At 51.1% G+C, this 19,521-nt stretch overlaps 2 protein-coding genes across 2 annotated transcripts in view; one reads left to right on the forward strand and one right to left on the reverse strand.

The window, feature by feature from the left end:
- Positions 1 to 19,007, reverse strand: part of PTGFRN (prostaglandin F2 receptor inhibitor) — an 83,642-nt gene extending 64,635 nt beyond the window's left edge. The window contains exon 1 of the mRNA XM_032360602.1: positions 18,596 to 19,007. Coding sequence (XP_032216493.1) covers positions 18,596 to 18,992 — 397 coding nt within the window. The 5' untranslated portion in view covers positions 18,993 to 19,007. The remainder of the gene's footprint in view (positions 1 to 18,595) is intronic.
- On the forward strand, positions 8,380 to 9,254 carry LOC116600552 (ferritin light chain). Its single transcript, XM_032360604.1, has one exon. The coding sequence runs from the start codon at positions 8,586 to 8,588 to the stop codon at positions 9,111 to 9,113; it is 528 nt and encodes a 175-aa protein (XP_032216495.1). The 5' UTR covers positions 8,380 to 8,585; the 3' UTR covers positions 9,114 to 9,254.
- Positions 19,008 to 19,521: the final 514 nt, after the last annotated feature.

A 19,521-nucleotide genomic window follows, 5' to 3' on the forward strand; every position in this document is an offset into this window, starting at 1 on the left:
TGCTTCTCAGAAGCTGGGGTTCTAAGAAGGAGGAAGCCAGGAACGGACCCATAGGACTGATAAACGCTATCAAGATAAATAACCTGATGTGATAGTGACTGGGGGGTTTAGGCTGCTTTAGCCAGCATGGTCTGCAAAGGGGACCCTCTCACAAGGTCACCTTGAATTTGAGTTCATACCAGAATGCGGAGGAGGCAGGGGGGCAGGGATCTCTGTGCTCTAGGCACAGAGAACAGCTAATATAAAGGCACAAAGATGGTGCAAGCTTGGTGTGTTCACGCCATAGGAAAAAAAGATCAGCATGACGGATTATGAATGAGGGGCAGAGGCCTTGGACTCTGGCTGAAATGGGAAGCTTATGAGCGAGGGAATAACAGACACTGCTTTTTTGCAGAAAGTTCGCCCCAGCTGCTGTGTGAAAGATGGATTATGGCGGCGCCAATTTGGAAGCAAGGACATCGGTATGGAGGAAGTTACTGTAGACCAAGTATGAGACGCCGGACCTCAGGCTGTAGCGGTGGTGATTGTCAGGAGGGGCTGGAGTCAGGATACAGCTTGTACAGTGGATCCTTAAACTACATGGGGATTAGGGGCACTAACCCCCCCACACACACAGCCAAAATGTACATATAAATTTTTGACCCTCCAGAAACTTAGCTACTAATTAGCCTACTCTTGACTGAAAACCTTACTAAAAACATGACGTTGATTAACACGTATTTTGTGTGTTTTATGGATGATATATTATATTCTTATAATAAAGTAAGCTAGAGGAAAGGAAATATAAAGGAAATTGTAAGAAAGAGAAAGTATGTTTATAGTACTGTAAAAAAAAATCCCCATGTGAGAGAATCCGCGTATATAGTTCAAACCCATGTTGATCAAGGTCAACTGTGTGTGTCTGGAGCTAGGGGGATGCCCAAGCAGAGACCTTCATTAAAGAGTCATCAATACATAGACGGTGTTTAAAGCCACAGGTCACGTGGGTTCACACAGGGAGAGAGTATGTACGTAAAGAGGAAAAAGGAGCCAAAAATAGGCCCTTACTTTTGTTAGAATTTAGGAGAAAAGGATAGATAAAATTACAGAAAAGTTTTGAGGCAAAAGCTTGAGGCACATTAGGTTTGTCTCCAATGTCTCAGTAAAGTAGCAGAGAGGGGTCATGACCCTTATCACAGAAAATGTTCAGAACAAGCATCAGAAGGAAGGTAATAGGAAGCCACCACAGAACGAACACAAGGGAGGGCTGACATGCGGCAAACACACCCTGACTTTTGGGCAACTCATGTGGGCAGGGTTTGAGACTTTCCCCAGCAAGATGATACAGCTCAGGCTCAGAGACAATGGTCGGTGGGGATCACTCAACCACAGCGTGACCACAGTGTGAGGACTGGGAAAGGAGCACGGGAGAGGGTCCTGGGATGCTACAAGCCCCCTGCTGAAATGCACACTGAGAGTAGAGCCCGGGACAGTGAGAGTGGCCTGGTGAGCTGGACAACGGAACATTCAAGATCAAGGGATCCCAAGGGGGATGAAGAGTGGGTCTCACAAACACGGGGGAATTTGAAAAGAGTAAAGGGAAAAGACTGTGGTCACAGAGGAAAATATCAGAGATGACAAAAAGGTGAAGGACTTCTGAGTGACAAGGTCCAGGTATGGCCATTAAATCTCACAAATTCTATTTCTTTCCCAGGGGCTAAGATTACCATAGTAGGCACTCGCTGGGTCCTTGCTGGCCCAGGCTGGCTGCGGAAGCACGAGCGAGGGCTGGTGTGCCTAAGAGACCATGGCGTGGAGAAGGGTGGTCCAAAGATCGAACCCTGGTTCTCACCTAACCTCTACATGACAGCTTCTGCTCTAGTCTGCAGCCATTCGTACCTGGAAACCTTGGGGCCTTCTTACAGGGTGAGGAGCAGTAAGTATCTGCATTTCCTGAGTCAAACAAGAACTCCGTAATAGAAAGGAGACTGATTCCACCAGAAGAGACAGGCTCTCCAGGACCTAGCCACCTTTACTTAGCTTTTGGTGCCGAGATAACCGTTGCCTCCCGCACCATAGACAGGATGGCAAGGAAGACAGGAGAGGTGCAGAGCCACCAGCAACTGAACAACACAACTGAAAGTCACCTCTGAAAAGACTGGATCATTAACTGACCTTCTCACTGGTAAAATGCTGCATCATACAGCCATGACATTGCGTCCAGTTCTGTGGGCTCTGAGAGATCCTGGGAGGCTGGAATCTTTAATTCTCTATTATGAAATTGTGAGGCTGGGTACCATGTCAGCTTGGCCAAGTTGGAACTACATTTCCCAGAATCCTCCTCCCTGTGCCGTTCCGTGTTAAGAGTCAGACTAAATGGAAGTACACTTGAGATTTGGGAGGTGGAAGCAAGGAAGCCTGCAGCCATTGTGCTCTGCTGGTTGCCATGGTCAACGGTGGTGAGCCGGAGGCACAGGTGCTGGTGGGCACTAGTTTGTCCTCATTCTTCTTTCTGCTCCATGTTTCTTCCTAAGAACTATCCTTACTGGCCAAGGATAGTGACCCCAAGACCACCAGATGCTTGGCTGGAGAGTTGGATGGTAGCTCTAAAGAGCTCTGAAGAGGTGGTAGCTTTCCATGGACTCCTATGCCATCCCCCTTTCCCTGCCCTACTCTGTGTGGCTCCCAGCTCCTCTGCAAGCCCTAACCCGTCCACCCGTGCTTCTGGAGGGCTAACTAATGGTTTTCCTTGGCTCCTCCAGCTCGCCTTCCCAAGCTATCACTTCCCCAACTCCTCCCATAATTGTGTAAAAATTAATTCCTCTAACACATACTTTATTCCATAATATTTATGGCAGCTCTGCTTCCCTGATGGAACCCTAACCGATACAGTAAGCCAAGTATTGAGCAGACGGCTTTGCCCTCAAGGACCCAATAATTGACAGAAACCACCTTACATTTATAGCACTGCTTTACAGTTTGAAAATCCTGTTCACATGATTGAATACTCAACCTTGAGAGGATTAAATAAGGAAACTGAGGTTCATAGAAGTCAGGTGACCAAAGGACAGATGTGAAAACCACTTGGCAGCAATCCGTGCTGATCAGTCACCAAAATAACTCAAAATGCATGGAATGACTTAAACAATTCTCTGTCTGAGGACCAGAGACCGAAAAGGCTGAGACAAGATCTACCCACAAGGATTACTCTAGAGCGTTCTATGAAATTAACAGCTGCTAACGGACCAACCACTGCCCACCATCCCTCACTACTCAGCCATTTTTAATTCTCCCCATGTTCGAATTAGCCTACGTAGTCTGCCAAGTTCTGTGTGAACACCTGGTCCTCCTTTCAGCCTCTAGTTTAGAGAGAATGGGGGATTCAGGCTGGGTTTAAACTTGCATGTGGGCCTGAAAGGCACCTGAGGTAGTAGTTGAAATTTCCCCCCACTCCCTGCCATGGGCAGCTTTGTCCTGTCTCCCTATTTTACTATTTCCTGTACCCTTTTCCTGTTCTTCCCTTGCCTTGACCACCCTCCCTCCCCAACAAGGCCTTAACTCCACCCTCCACATCTCCAGGCATGTTGCCAGACACCACGGGTGGTGTGGAGGTCTCTGCCCAGCTTCCCCACTAAGGCCCAGTGAGGAATAGTGTGGTAATCTGGCTTGAACAGATGACTCTGGATTTACATGCCCTTCAGAGAGAAGGCTTTGGCTTCATCAACCTGGTGTTTCATTCCTCCATTCAGCACTCCTTTACTGCACACCCAGCCTGTGCTGAACCACATCACCAGGTGAGCTCCTGAGCATACGCCCAGCCCAGTGTCAGAGTCAGGAGGGAACAGTGTGGCAGCTATGCAGAAAGGCCAGGAGGAGATGAGTTCTTCAACAATGGGAATCTTAAAATATAACTAAATAAAGGACATGAAAGGTTAGGGTCACTCTAGGGAAGACAGACCGAAAAAAATAAAACAAAACAAATTCACCTATGACATCAGGTTTAAAGTCCTCCAGGTGACATTCAAAGAGCTTCCCAATCTCACAACTTTCTCCCCAGTCCCAACTCTTTCCCTCTGAAGGACCTGCAAAACAACGCTCCACTCCAACCACAAAAAGTTCTCCTCATGCAACACCAGCATGCTCTTATAAATAGGTCTATTTCTTTACCCATATTCTTCCTTCTGTCTGAAACAAATAACCCTACCCCTTCTCTGGCAGATAAAACCCCCACTGATCGATAAGACTTAGGGAGCTCAGGTGAGTCCACAGGAAGTCTCCTGCTCCTCCCCTCCCTCCGGCCCCGGCCAGAACTCTGAATGTGTCTGCTGGGGATCAACTTGGCTCCACCACTGCTAACAGTCTGAGCTTACTTGCTTACCTGCCTCCCTCACAGGATTGTGAGCCCTTTGAAGGAGCAGATCATTCCCTACTCATCATCACATTCCCAGCCCCACAACATGCCTGGTGATAGAATGATGTGATCACTGCAATCTCAAGGAGCTTCTGCAAACTGGAATTTTAGAACCAAAACTGACCTTTGGATCATTGTCTAGGTGGGTTAACGGGCATGACTTCATCTCATTTATATGAGAAAGGACCCCCAATCAACCATTTTCAAAAAAGCTCTTTGCTAATAAGGTCATCACAGGAAGAGAAACACCCACAACTAGAGCCACCATGAACACATAGCATCAGCCAAGAGACCCCAGGGTAGGGGACCTCAGCACCTTGGGATGGGACACAATCACAATATTCCAAATCCCAAAGTCTGACACATTGGTTTTATTATCACTGTTCACTGGGGCTAGAGAAGCCAACATATCTGGGTGCTTTGGAAACTTCTAGAAGGGATTCATTCCAGACATGGCACCAAAGACTAAAAAAATGTATAGACAGGTACAGAGGAGACACGGGTAGTAATACAACCAAGTAGAGTGGATTATGTCCGTCATCTTACCTCTTCTGCAAGAGCACCTCTGTCTAAACTAGTCCCTAATACTCTCCCTTTTCTCCAAATTTTCGACATTGTTCTGTCTCGAACCATCCTGGGCGCTTCTTCAATGCCATCTCTCCTCCTGTGCATGTGTCCTGCCTCCACCAACAGACTGGCAGCTACAGGAGTCGAGGGACTGTGTCTCGGTCCCTATGTGCCCAGAGCTCTAGAACAATGTTTGGCATAGTGTGGATAACGAGGAGTTGCGAAATCGGCAAACGGAGAGACGCGGCTTATGCTCCCTGCAGCACCATGGCTGTCCCTTCACTCAGACGTGGCCAGAGCTGGCTGCTGGCCGGCCGGAGCAGGGATGACAAGCAGACAGTCTGCGGTCAGGGCTAACACAGACTCAAGGCATTTGCAGCCTGTTCTGCAAGGAAGGATGGCTTCTCCACACCGGGAATGACCCAGACAAAGCTGCGGAAGCGAGGAGGATGTTGGTTTGGGTTGGGAGAGGTGGTTTCAACCCCACCAAGGGAGGAAAGGGTGGAGGGAGCACGGGGACAATAACGAGGACCTGTGAGTCATGTGTCTCCCATACCAGCAGCCACGGAAGTAACTGGGGAAACGCTCATGAAGGGGGACTGGACACGTTCCCATCCCTTCGTTTCCGTGTGTGGACTCCCCTGCTCCACAAACCTCTGCCCTGGAAATGGAGTCACAAGTCAGTCTCTCAGAAATCGTGTGGGAGTAACAAAAGGGGAAAAAAGCGAGCAAGGACACATGGATAACCTCTGCCTCCTTTACAACTTACGGCCCCACAACATAGACTTTACATGTGCCTTTCACGTGGGTGTTGTGGGTCCCAGACCGCACAGACGCTGTATGTACCTGTACAGAGATCTACAGATGTCCTCTATGCACAAAAATGAGCCTAATTATTCACAGACTCGAATTCCTAAGTACTGGGATAAACAAAAACGGACACTGTCGCATTTTCGTGGTGCTGACAGCTGGGATGAGACCAACAGCCCTCCTAATAAGCAGATCACTATCAATGGAAGGGCTGTGCTCTCAGGGGACGCGGCTCAGTGAGAGCCCACGACAGAGGAATGGGCCACGGGCACCCTTGCTCCGGATCAGAATGTGCTGTCCTCCCGTCCTCTCAGGGCAGCGGCGCTCCACCTGGGCTCCGGAGACTCAAACAAGTGGAAATAACTGACAGATAAACAAAAGAGGGGCCCTGCCTACGGAGACTGGATAGTTGTCTCTAAGGGCAAGGAGAGAGGGTTACTTGGGAAAACTTCAGGAGGCGTCCCCGCAGCTCGATCATGCATCCCGTTTTCACACTTCTCTGGAGGGCCAGAAGCCTCCACGAACACGCTGGGTGGAACAAAGAGCTTGCCTTCGCACTGCTGTTTTCTTAGGACCAAACTCAGAGCCGGCTTCGTGGAAGTCCCTTTAGGCCCATGGCTCCTGAGGCTACAAATGGGCAGCTCGCCTGGCCTCGCTACCTCTGTGAGAGTCCAGAGATGGGCTAGTTACTTACACGCCAGGTACGACGCTAAGCTTTCTGGAAACTCGTACTGCTGCTCTGAGCGCAGCTTATTGGTGGGATAAATTGTTATTAAAGTGGGACTCTGATGAACAGGCCACATGATTGCATAGATCTCGTTTCCCCAAGAAACGCACCTACAATTTCCCATCTTTCCTCTAAAACTTATCTGTGTCTCTTATCAGGTGTTAGTCCTTCGAAGAAATGCTCTGATCAGCTACCTGAGGGGAGTATCAGTAATTGTTTTGTGAACCATTTTCCTTGTAAGAAACCACCCAAAATAGGATTATGGCCTGACTTATCACCTTAATTTAGCCCATTAGCTTCCTGTAAGCCCCAGCAGACCTCACCAGCCTTATGCACGTGGGCTCTTAGCTGCTCTGTGGGCGCTGACAATGCTGCCAACACCTTTCAGGGTGACTTTGCTCACATTCTGCCTCTCCACCAACCTCCCCCTCCTCAGAGTTTAATATCCACATCCGCTGAGGTCTCCCTTACGGTTCCAGTTTAAGTCAGCTAATTCCCAAATGGAATGCCAACCTGCACACACTGATTTACTCCTACCTCTGAGAAACTGTGCTAGTCATTTCCTCCCTGAAGTGGTCTGCCTGCTCCAGGCTCAAACCGCTTTCTAGTCCTACCTGCTCCATGGGGCCTTTCCCCATTAACAGCTCCTGGCCTCCCTATGATTCTGACAGCCCCATATGCACAGCTATCTAATGATTCAGCTACTTCAACATTTAAAAAGCACCAATGATCTATTCTGTTATCACTGGTTCATTTCCTAATTCCTCTGTGATCTCCCAGTGGTAGAAACACAGTAAACAGTCCCTAAATGCTCCCAAAGTTCTAAAAGTTAAGATCATGAGAAAGAGCAAAAATGTCATAGATTGGAAAGTATGGTCGTAGTTGGGCATGAATTATTTATTCACAACTGTGTTCACTTTGCCCAAAGGAAGCGCCCACTGTGTGCCAGGCTCCAGGCAAGACACTATGGCCTGAACTTGAAACTTACTGGATAGATTTCTCAATCAAAGATGATGGACTATATATAATGTCTTCTAATAAATAAGAAAACATTTGGATATGCCAGCCTTTGGAAAATGGAAAAATGAATAGCTGTGCCAAAAGTGGTTTGGGTTTAGGGGTTTTTTGTTTTTTTGTTTTAAAGTCCTCACTGCAACCTAAGCAAAGCAGTGGCACACTGGACAGACACCAAATCGGCCACTATTCTGCTCTCAGGACATCCTAGGGGGACAGTGCATTTATAAAAGGCTCTCCACCCCTTCACCTCCAGAACAGCGCAAGCCAGCAAGGCACTTTGAACATTTGCAAGAACTCACTCCTACAAGGCTTTTTCAGGCATCCAAGATGAGTAAAAGAGAACATGTGGGGTCAGCACTAAGGGTTACATCCCAAAGTAGTCAGGCCACAGTGAAGACCAAGGCCATAAACACACGCCCTAGTAATAACACAGAGGTTCTCCAGGCTACACCCTTTTCTCTGGTGTTGCATCCCACATCATTCTTACCTCCCCTCTTCAGATGAAGAGAACGAAAAGGAAGAAAGTCCCCAAGCCCTGGAAACACATTTCTTAGCCAATTAAGGCTATTGATTAGAAATGTCTGAGTTTCGACTCTCCTATCCTTTAGGAAAGTGGAAAATCCAAACTCGTGTCAATATTTGGACACTTTTAAAGATATCTTTGTCTCTTTTCATGGTAGCATGGAGAGTATTCGGGAAAGGAGAGCCTGAGCAGCATAATCACCTGCCGGGCGAAATGGGGAAGAACACACAAGTCACATTTCTGGGGGCTGAGACTCAATTATCTCAACCCCAACTTACTTATGGCTGATTTCCTCAAACATAAGTTGTTTTTTTTTAAATAATTGTAATAAGAAAAACTCTGGGCAGTGCGCCCGGCGGTCCTGCGGATCTGTCTCTTGCTTCAACAGTGTTTGGACGGAACAGACCCAGGGACGCCCCTGCAACCAGCCAACGACCACCCTCCAACCTCTTTTCCAGTCGCAACTTTGGGAGCCATCTTCTTGGCCGCCCGCTGCCTCCGGGACCAGCCCACAGCCAATTTCGGGCTTACCTCCTGATCTTCAATCAACCATGAGCTCCCAGATTCGTCAGAATTATTCCACCGAGGTGGAGGCCGCCGTCAACCGTCTGGTCAACATGCATCTGCGGGCCTCCTACACCTACCTCTCTCTGGGCTTCTATTTCGACCGTGACGACGTGGCTCTGGAAGGTGTGGGGCACTTCTTCCGCGAGTTGGCTGAGGAGAAGCGCGAGGGTGCCGAGCGTCTCTTGAAGATGCAAAACCAGCGCGGCGGCCGCGCCCTGTTCCAGGACGTCCAGAAGCCGTCCCAAGATGAGTGGGGGAAAACCCTGGACGCCATGGAAGCTGCCCTGGTTCTGGAGAAGAGCCTGAACCAGGCTCTTCTGGATCTGCACGCCCTGGGTTCTGCCCGCACAGACCCCCATCTCTGTGACTTCCTGGAGAACCACTTCCTGGATGAGGAGGTGAAGCTCATCAAGAAGATGGGCGACCACCTGACGAACCTCCGCAGGCTGGCCGGCCCCCAGGCTGGGCTGGGCGAGTATCTCTTCGAGAGGCTCACCCTCAAGCACGACTAGGAGCTCCGGAGACCAGCAGCATCCTTTGAGGGGGCCTCGCTGACATCCGTGCCTCAGCCTCTCCCTGCAGCCAGAGGCAGCTTTGTAACCACCCTGGAGCCCTCTCCCAAGCCCTGGACCAAATGGAAACAATAAAGCTTTTTGCAGCAAAAAAAAAAAAAAAAGAAAGAAAAACTCTGCCATTTAGAAACGCCTATTGGTTTTACTGTTTCTGCAACTTCTCCCACAAGTTGGTCTGAAGGTGTAGTTAGCCTGGGGGGGAGGGGGGGGACACCTCCATAACCTGAAGAACCACAGGGATTATGCCCTGTTTCCCAGCAGGGGGAGCAGTCTGGAAGGAGGAAGTAATTGCCGATACGGAGACTAAACAACGAACTATTCCCAGAGCCCTCTGAGGCACCAACCAACCCTCTGTGGAGGGGTGTCAAGCAGGTGAGACATGAGAGGGGCAGGCTGCGGACAATGGGCCAGCAGCCAGGGACTCCAGGGTTGGACCAAGCAGCCCATATGGCCACCAGCAGGGGTCAGCGTGGACTTAGTGAGTTCTGGAGATGGAAGGGAGCCTTCAGGAAACAACTAGCCCAGACCCCACTTGACTGAAGCTAGTTCGCAACTTGTCCAAGGTCACAAAGCTAGTGAGTGGAAGGTCAAGGGCCAGAATCCAAGCCTCCTGATTTAAAAGACAAGGAAACAAATGTTACCACATTCTGGCTAATTGTATCAATTCCTCTCCTAAGTATTCAGACACATGTTTGCCTCTGAGTGCCTATACTGACACAGAGATGCAAAACAGCCTACTGTGGTAATGAGCCCAGACTCTGGAGCCAGGCCCTGTGGGTTTGAATGCTGGCAGTTCTGTCAGTTACTGTAACCTTGAGCAAGTCACTTCATGTCTCTGCAACTCAGTGTTCTCATCTGTCAAATGGGAGTAACCACCACCCACCTCATGCGTTATGAGTTATGTGCTAAATGCAATTTCCAGCACAAAATAAGTGGTATGTAAAAGGCAGGAAGGAATTTCTTTGGGAGGAAATAATCCCCATACTGGTTTCTCCCCAGCCCCTAGTTCATCTTAGTCACAGGTTACTGCCTTTTCCCTACAACACCTGGACATAATCCATCTAAAATCTCACACCGCTGTCTCTTCCCCCTTTCAGGCCAAACCCAGTCAGTTATTAGAAGTAAACTGGCCAAAATGCCCCAAGAGGTACGAACTCTAGCTAAGGGTCTACTTTGGCTACTGCCTGCCCAGCCTACTGCACCCTCAGATTTCCACTTTCAAGATCATGGACTCAAAACTTACCTCTTCGGATCCTCGCCTCCTACCTTCTGAACCCACCCACTCCTGTGAGTCTTGGGGTCTGCTTTGCGACCCTCATGATACGCTCTAGTCCCTCAAACCTGCTGTAATCACAAGCCTTCCAACCTCACTTACTTGCCTGTCCTACCTTGGACTCCCTGGCCATCCTTCTCTGTGATGCTGTCACCGACTCCCTATAGATTCCTGCATCCCTCATCCCATGGAGAGATCACACCACATCCCTCCCAGGCTGCCAAACTGGTGGAACAGTCCAGAAACCGGGCCAACTGCCTCCAGGACAGACTACGCTAACCTCACCCTTCAGGGCTAACTGGAGGTCTGCCACATTTCCATGGAGCCCACCCTGGCCCACTCTCCTGTGACTCTGACCATGGCCTCTGCCTCAGAGTTCACCACGGAAGCCAAGGCCACCAGAGAACAGAGATGACAGGCTCTCTTTCAGACTAGGGCTTCTCAGACATTAGCAGGCATTCGAATCCCTTGAGGATCTGGTTAAAATGCAGACTCTGATTCAGTGGACTGGGCTGGGCCCTGAGCTTCTCCCCAGTGCTGCCAATGTTGCGGGTCCCCAGATCCGACTCTGAGTGGCGAAGTTCAAGGAATCACTTAAAATTCAGTGGTTACGGGGAACCTGGGTGGCTCAGTGGGTTAAGCCTCTGCCTTCGGCTCCGGTCATGATCCCAGGGTCCTGGGATCGAGCTCCACATCAGGCTCTCAGTTCAGCAGGAAGCCTGCTTCCCCCTCTCTCTCTGCCTACTTGTGATCTCTGTCTGTTAAAAATAAATAAATAAAATCTTTTAAAAATAAATAAATAAATAACAATAATTAATAAAATTCAGTGGTTACACTGTTGCAGATCTATTCTTTTTCATCTTCATGACAAACCTGCAAGATAGTCATCCCAGTTTACAGATGCAGAAAACTGAGGTTCAGAGAGATTAAGAAACCTGTCCAAGGCCGGGGGGCTGCTGGAGAGAAGATTCCAAAACCTGACACCTACTTTTGCTCTACATAAGGGATTTCCACGAGCAGAAATCATTAAGAAAAGCACATGGAATGGTTTATTCGTAATACGAAATCTTCTTAGCTGATGAGGATGAGATAAAGATGGGTTATAAAACGGCCACAGCGTCCCCATGCTGGAGAGTCCACCTAACAGCTGAAGGCCTAAAAGCAGCTCTCAGAAAGTAGGTTAATTCTACCAGTCAACATGGAAGAAGACATCCAGGGGAACAGAAGGAAAACTTTCCATTTGTGCAGGGAATGTAAGGGAACGCACAGATAACCTCTAACTGGCATGTTGGGGGCTTTGTGGCCACTCTTTGGGCTAAAAAGGTTGAGAGCACGGTGGGGACCATGTTTCCTACACCATAGTGCTCCCTGCACGTTTGACCTCCACCTTGCCCTTCCCTCCTCTCTGGGAGACCGCCTAGCACTCTGACCTCCAAGGCCAGGGGTGCCCTGGGAGCCCCCACCCCACACCGCTCCACCTTCCCCAGAAGGCAGACCCAGCGGTCATCCTCCCTGTGGGCACACTGGAGGCCCCGGGTACTGTCAGGTCCCTGACCCTGCCATGCTCTAAGCTACTCCCCTCATGGTGGTCTCCCACATGGGACCACCTGAAAAGGTGGGCTGAGGTGTCTGATGGCGACCCCACTCCGCTCACTCCTCCCCATCTCCACGTCGGTGATCCTCAGCCTCCTCCTTCTGACTACTGAGTCCGACTCAGTCTCCCAGTCTGGTCCTTCTCCTCATCTTGATCTTCCTTCATTTCAGCAGCATCTGCCCAATCCCTTTAACGGGTCTCCTCGAACCCCCTCTGTCTGCTTCTGACAGAGTGCTCTCCTGGGTCTTCCTCCGTCCTGGACTACACCTTCTAGAACTCTCCTTTCCCGGCCCAGCCCCCTCACTGCCCTCATTCCCGAGAACATGCCCTTGACCCTCACCTCGATCATCCAGGTGGTGCCACACTTTGTACTGACACGACCCGCCACACGTCCACCCGCCACACGTCCGAGACACACCCTGTCCCACGCGGGATGGGAGCCCCAGGTCAGCTTGGGTCACCGAGGAATCAGCACTCAGAACAATGCCGGGGCTGGACTAGCGTGCACTCTCTCGGGGCCACTGGCTAAATAAATGACGTCCTCGCCAGATCACCAGGCTGCCCAACTTCCACCTTCCAACAGCTTATCCCAAGGCCAGGCCAGGGCCCATCCAGAGCAGGCTGTGGCTCACCGGGTAAAAGAAAAAACCAGCAATCTCCATCAAATCAGAGGATACAGGGGAAGTGATAATAACAGTACAACTGTCTTCAGTAAACAGAGTTTCTGGTTTTAGGAGCAGCTCTCACCTGTGGGCTCCGGAGGCTGAGGGTCTCAGCGTCCTAGCACACCTCCTATCCACTTGGGTCCCCTTACTGAGGTCCACAAGCTGTGAAGTTCCGGCCCTGTCCAGGTTGAAGTAAGGATAAAGAAGAGCCATTGTCAGGATGCTCTTGGCCTCGCATCCCTTTTGAGGTCTGAGGAGTAACCCAACTCTCTGCACACCACTTGTAGTTCATTAGGATTCAAAGGTAGCACCCATTCTAAACTCTGCCCCGAACCTTAATCATAATTCTGTTCTTTGCAGTGCTAAGTGAAAACTCCTCCCAGACACAGCAACACTGGCCAGTGTTTCTCAATTCCCCTGAAATACCCTTCGTGATGTAAATGCTCACGTCCCAGCTGCTTATAAAGGTGCGAAGCAGGATGCAATTAAGGTCCCAGAACATCATACTTAAACTCGAATCATGCCGCTTAGCAGCTCCATTATCTCACACAAACACTTACGGAGTATTGTAGAGGAATCAGCATTCGAAGAACACAAACATGGACACAGTGCCATTATCTCTAGCCTCCTGAAAATCACACCGCTGGTCTGCAACAGTGTTAACTACTGGGTCTAATTCTGTTGCTCTGCGAAGACTATCCAGTTGGTGTGGGGGAAAAACAGTCCAAGATCTAAAAACCACTGACTGTGCCAACTGCAGCACTTTGCCTTTTCCAGAAGATAAATTATGAAGAATTTTTGCCAGTTCAAGTTATTTTTCCCAAAGCTGAGAGTCGAATGGCCTTGGTACCCTGCCTTGAAGACACAGATGCAATTACACTGAATAGCTATGAACTGCCCCGCCAGCTTCCCCCCAACTTCATTTGATAAAGTGAGACGCAGACACACACTGACAGACAGGCACACACCTTCTTTAACTGCCAGATATAGCACCAACAGGAAAATGTACATCCAATCTACAGGGTGAAAATCAGCTCTGCAGCTCATCACTGAAGCAAAATAGCCATATACACGCCGACCAGCCTGAATGCCTTGTAAGGAACGATCGTTGACAACTAGGGTTCCTATTCAGCAGGCTAATAAGAATAATTATAGCCAGGGCAGGCATTAATCAGCTTGGCAGATACAGGAATTCTGTTAACAAGGCTAAAATGAGTGCCAAGGAATCTCTGAAGGCCACAGCACTTCAAAGACTGTTAAGCTGGGGGGATTCACTAAGGTTCCTCCTGCCAGCCTTCCCCCACCTTCTGCCTTTGGGTCCCACCCCTCAGAGCAGGCGCAGGCGTGGGGACCTGCTAGGAGTCAGGGGTCACCACATGTGGGAATAGGGGTCCTTGGTCTGGCCCCTCCAGGAATTGTGCCTGGACTGCGCTCACCCCAGACTCTCTTATTTGCAACTGCACTCTGGCTGTCAAAACACAGCCGTCCTTTTTTCTGCCAAAACTAGTCTCAGGCAACACACAGCGTGAGGTTACGGAGAGCACCAGTCAACGCGTTCCTGAGTGCAGGCACAGTGGAGCCCCGTGATCGCATCCTGGCTCGGCCTCGGAACAGCTGTAGGACTCCGGACACGTGATTTAACTTTTCTGGGCGTCGCTTTCCTCGCGTGCAATGGGCAGGAAAGAATAGCACCTTTCTCAAAGGGTTGTGAGGATTAAATAAGAGAAGGCACAAAAACCCTGGTGCTTGATATGTACTCTCTAAACAGCAGCTATCACTTCCGTTCCATACAGAGCCCTCTATAGAAACTGAGAGAAAAGAAGAAACCAAACATTTGGTATCACGGACACGCGCATGTGATAGGAGCGGCTTCGCCTGGGCTAAGCTTTTTACCTGACCTCCTTCAGAGCTGACAAAGAGACTGCTTAGCTCTCCCAGCAAGTCCACTGTTTTCGCCCACGGATGTTGGTCCTCGGCAGCCGCCAGGCTACATGGCATTCCTCGACCTCCCTTGCAGCTAGTGTGACGAGGCTAAGTTCTCTTGAATGGAATGTGTGTGGAAATGATGCATGCCCCTTCCAATCCTGGTCTATGAAACCTCCATGTGTTCTCCTCCAGGCTCTTTCCCTCTTTATGGGGCAGGAGAGGGGATGAGGACAACCAAAGTGATCTTAGATGGGCTGAAGACAAGGGAGTTGCTATCAGCCTGGGCACCAGGCTGGCTGCAAGGACCAGGCATACCACGCACCCTAGTCATGTGAGGCCTCCCCTTGGTACTGTTGTGAGAGACCTTTCTATTGTTTGAACCCTGATGCTTCTGAACTGTGAAGCTTCGAGTCTCTTCCTTTGTTAAAGCAGTTTGGCCTACCTAATTAATATAAAAGTCTTCTATCTAATTTAAATTTGAAAATGCAGATATAATGCTTCCGTCACTTAAAAACCATTTCAGTGGATTTGAAAGTTGTTGTGTGTTTTCTTTAAAGACACAAATGAAGAAAAATTCCTCCCCCCTTCCTACCTTTCACTAATTCATGCTGCACAATAGTGAGGACTCACCTCCTCCCGCATATTGCTGTGTTGTGTTAATTTCACCCAGAACCAATGAGCTTTTTCTTTCACAAAGAACCAATGAGCTTTTAATGGCTACCCAATACCCACAGAGAGAGGGATAGATGCATGTATCTACTCAGTTGGCCAACATTGACCAAATACCTACTACGTGCAGCCCACCAGGAACCCTATTAGTAACAGGACTACTACAGTGAACAGGATGAATGTGTGGGGATTCAGACCGGAAACAGACAAATATTATATACAGTGAGATAAGAGACATGACAGGAAAAGTACGGGCTGCCTGGCAGCACCCCCAAAACCAATGAACCCACCCCTCACAGCCCAGACTGCTCAGCCCAGCAAGAAAAGCCTTTAGGAGATACCCCAAACCCACCCTTCCAGCTTGCTCTCCCATTAGAACCTCTCCGTCCCACCTCCAGCTCCATGGACCTCACATGCCCTTCCTGAAAGAGCCTAGCACTTTCACACGGCCCCACTCAATACCCTTCCACAAATGTGCTTTTCCTAGAACTCTCTTCCACTCTTTCTTTCAAAATTCTAATCATCCTCAAGGCTCAGCCCAAATGTCACCTCTTCAGCAAAATCAACCCCAACCCCAAGTCAAAACTAATCATTCTCTTCCCTACTTCCTCTGTCAGGTATCTCATTTGGCCTTGGAGTTATCTGTTTTTATTATCTGTCCATCTACCTGCACTGACCACTCAGGGAGGTATTTGTCTGCGATATTCTGTGGACTCGGATGGATTTTCAAGAAATGCCGTAGTGAATGGGTGGACGAGACAGGTCAGACCCAGGGACCGGCTCCGTGAAGCTGAGTGAGTTCTGATGTGATTGCAACCTTTGAGAGGGAGACTTAGGAAAATGTTGTGGAAGAAGCGAGTTTTGGGGGAAACGGGAATACGGAGGTGAGAGAAGGGAAGCAGGAGGGACATTCCCAGGCCATGGAAAAGGGAAAGGCCGGAAGGTTCACACAATTCTCTGTAAGGACAGCAAACAGATTCCTTGGAATGAAGTATTTGATTCAGAGGGAAGCGAACACGATGGGCAGAATATCCTCGGAAGAAAAACCACAAAGAACCAATGAGCAAAGGTGAGACACTCCCCGAAACGGATCCTTCTGGAAAATGATGACCTAAGAAGGGAGGACAGAGGAAAAGATCAGCCAGGAAGACGTCCGAAGTTAATCTGGGCAGGGAATTACCAGAACCCGGGCTAGGGTAGCAGCTGTAGAAACTGGAAGAATGGGAAGATGCCCAAGTCTGTGCTCGGAGAAAAGCCACAGAACTGAGGGACTATGTGAACGTGGAGGTCACAGAGGTCAGTGATGGCAAGATTATGCCCAGGAGGCAATACAAGAGGAAAGATGAGCTTGTTGATTCACATATTAAGTTTCAGGAGCCAGGAGAACATGGAGGGCTTCCCAGAGGTCACAAAGAAGCCACACTGGGTGAGTGCTGGAGGGCAGAGCTGTCATCTGGAACACCAAGTTCAGAAGCTGTTAGGTGGAAAGGCATTGGCTGGGGATGCCTCAGATATTTATGTGTAGTTAACATGAAATGTCCTGCCAACATACAACCAAGACTTCTCTGAGCTGTGCTTTTCCCACTTCAGTTTTTTTCCCTTTGTCCATCTCTTTGCCCCCGATCCCTTTTTCTCCCTCATCATAATTACTCAAGGGCATCCTTTTCAGACTTCTTCATGAGCCCACCATCTGAGCTGGTACAAGGGTTGTCAAGAGCACAACTCTAGGGGGTCATTCATCTTGGCTCCAAAGTGAAGAGCAGCTCCTGGAGTAGTGCAGTGCACACTCTGTGTGACTATAGGGCATGGCCTGGTGTGACCCAGACACATTAGCCAATTAACGTGTATAGACTATCACAACAAACGGAGAACTTCAAGGGTCCCGGTATGAAAGGGAAAGCTCTGGGGCCTGAGACCATACAAAACATGCTACAAAACCAAGTGAAAGATCTGGAAGCTTTCTGCATGTGGTTGCAGCTAAAGCAGCATGGCTGGATGAGCTCTCTTGGGGAGTGAATTCCAGAAAACCCTTCAAAGAAAGAAAACACAGTATGGGCTAGAAAGGGCAGCGGCAGCCATGGGGGTGGGGACAATGTGGGCCCTGGAGTGGGCAGGATGGCAATGGCTGTGGAAGGCTTCCACTGGGACCCTCTGACTGTAAGTGCAGAGTAGTCATTTGCCCTGTGTGCAGCTGGGTCCTGGCTTGGACAAACGCCACACACCAAGCATTCTGCAAAAGATTCAGATCTGCCTTCTCTAGGGGCTTGGAAGAGAACCCTGGGTCAGGTCACAGGGCTCCTTCTGTTCCGGCTGACACAGACCAAAGGGATCCAAGAATATGAAAGAATATCAAAGCACTGGGGTCAGTCCTCCAGCACCTCAGAGGGCATTTAACAAACATATGTATTTCTATGGCTGATAACTGCATAGTTACGTTAAATAACCATATTACCATAATCATGTGTATCTACACGAAAATGGTGTCTGTGTGTATGGGGTAAAAGGAAAATGGAGAGGAGGGGAAAAAAAAAACCCACCAAAGATTCCTTGGGTAGGGGGGACCCCGCTGGGTCAAATGATCAAGAGGCACCCAGGTTTGGGGAGGGTGGAAGACGGGGGCCCTAAAGGGAAGAAAAGTAACAGGTAGGAAAAGTTAGAGAAGCCAAGGCGCCCGGGTCTTTGTGTGCAAATGTGCAGCTAGGCAGCTTCAAGAAGAGCTCAAGGAAAAGACTGAGGAGGCAGAATATCGAGCCACCGCCAACATGACGAAGGACGCGCACACCGATTTTTTCCTTTAGCGCTCCGGGCCACCCCGTGACCTTCGTAGAAGGAAGTTGGCGGATTGTCTCCCTTCCCTGGAAAGGCAGCTCGGCGTGGGCTGGCATGGGCCAGGGACGACTCGGCCGGTCTCGGCTACGGCGGGCCACATCAAAGGCGCATATTTCCGCCCCCGAGCTGGGGACGCGGCCGGGGACCGCTGGCACCTTCCGGGCCCGGAGTTCAAGGTGAGCCGGGCTCCCGGCGGCCAACAGGTAGGGAGGGCTGGGGAAAGCCGGCCACCGGCCACTCCCCCCAGCACAGGTGGGGCGAGGCGCGGCCTGGCGAGGCGGCCCGGCCGGATTCGCGCCCGGCTCCCCGATCCCGCGCCGCTCCCCGCCGGCCCGCGCCGCCCGCGGACCCCGCCGCCTCTCCCGGGAGCCGCCCGGCACCTCGGCGCCCCAGGCCGCGCGCCGCAGCTGCGCCCCGCCGAGCCTCCCCCGGCCCCCGCGCCCCGCCGAGCCCGGCGCGCACTCACCCAGCCCCAGGAGCGCCAGCAGCAGCGGCCTCGGCGCCAGGCGCCCCATGCTCGCCGGGCGGGAGCGACTCTCCCCCGCCTCCTGCGTCCCCGCCGCCTCTCCTCCTCCTCCTCCTCCAGCTCCGGCTGCTCCAGAGTCCGCGCTCCCCCGCCTGGGCCGCGCGCCTGCTCCGCTCTCCTCGCGAGCCGAGAAATCCCAGCGCTGGGCCGTACGTGCGCCCCTCGCTCCGCGCCGCCCGCCCGCCTGCCCCCGCCCGCCGCCCGCCTCCCGCCTCCCGCCGGCCGGGCACCGGGAGCCGGGCGCCGGAGCCGCCCCGCCGAGCCGAGCGCGCAGTCCCGACCGCTTCCCGAAAGCAAAAGGGAAGAGCCGCAGCGCCCGCCCGCCCGCGCCTCCCATCCGGCGCTCTGCCAGCTACAAACACAAACTTTCCCAAGCCCCTCCCCGCTCCAGGTAACGGCGGCAGCGCCCGGCCACCCGCTTAAAGGGGAGGAGGCGTCGGAGCCCACCCCGCTCTCCCCTCGGGCCCCCGCCCCACGACAAACTTTCCTCCGACCTTTAAAAGTTGGCCTGGGAAGGACTCGTCTGGAAACCTCATCGCCTGTGCTCCATTCCGGGACACCCCGTGTTCCCGTCCCTCTGGAGTCACCCACGCGTGTCTGCTCTTCCCTCGGCTACCTCCCCGCCGTTCACCCCACTCGTCTCAGGCTCCGCACCCCACCCACCAGCCTCTGGGTTCTTGCTAAAAATTGCTCAGGTAGGACTTTCCCCGGAGGTGAAAGGACTTTAAAGGTCATGAGTTCCAGCCTCTTCGTGGTGCAAGGCCAGAAGTGACCTACCCAAGGGCTCACGGCAAAGTGGCAAGAGCAGAACGCCGATCTCACAGGCTCTGCTCCCTGCCCTGCGGCCGGTGGGCCTCCCTTCCCTC

The sequence above is a fragment of the Mustela erminea genome, chromosome 10 (genome assembly GCF_009829155.1).
Source record: "Mustela erminea isolate mMusErm1 chromosome 10, mMusErm1.Pri, whole genome shotgun sequence".
NCBI classification, from domain to species: Eukaryota; Metazoa; Chordata; class Mammalia; order Carnivora; family Mustelidae; genus Mustela; species Mustela erminea.

Coding starts and splice junctions, on each gene's coding strand:
- LOC116600552 (XM_032360604.1), top strand. CDS start 8,586: ATGAGCTCCCAGATTCGTCAGAATTATTCCACCGAGGTGGAGGCCGCC.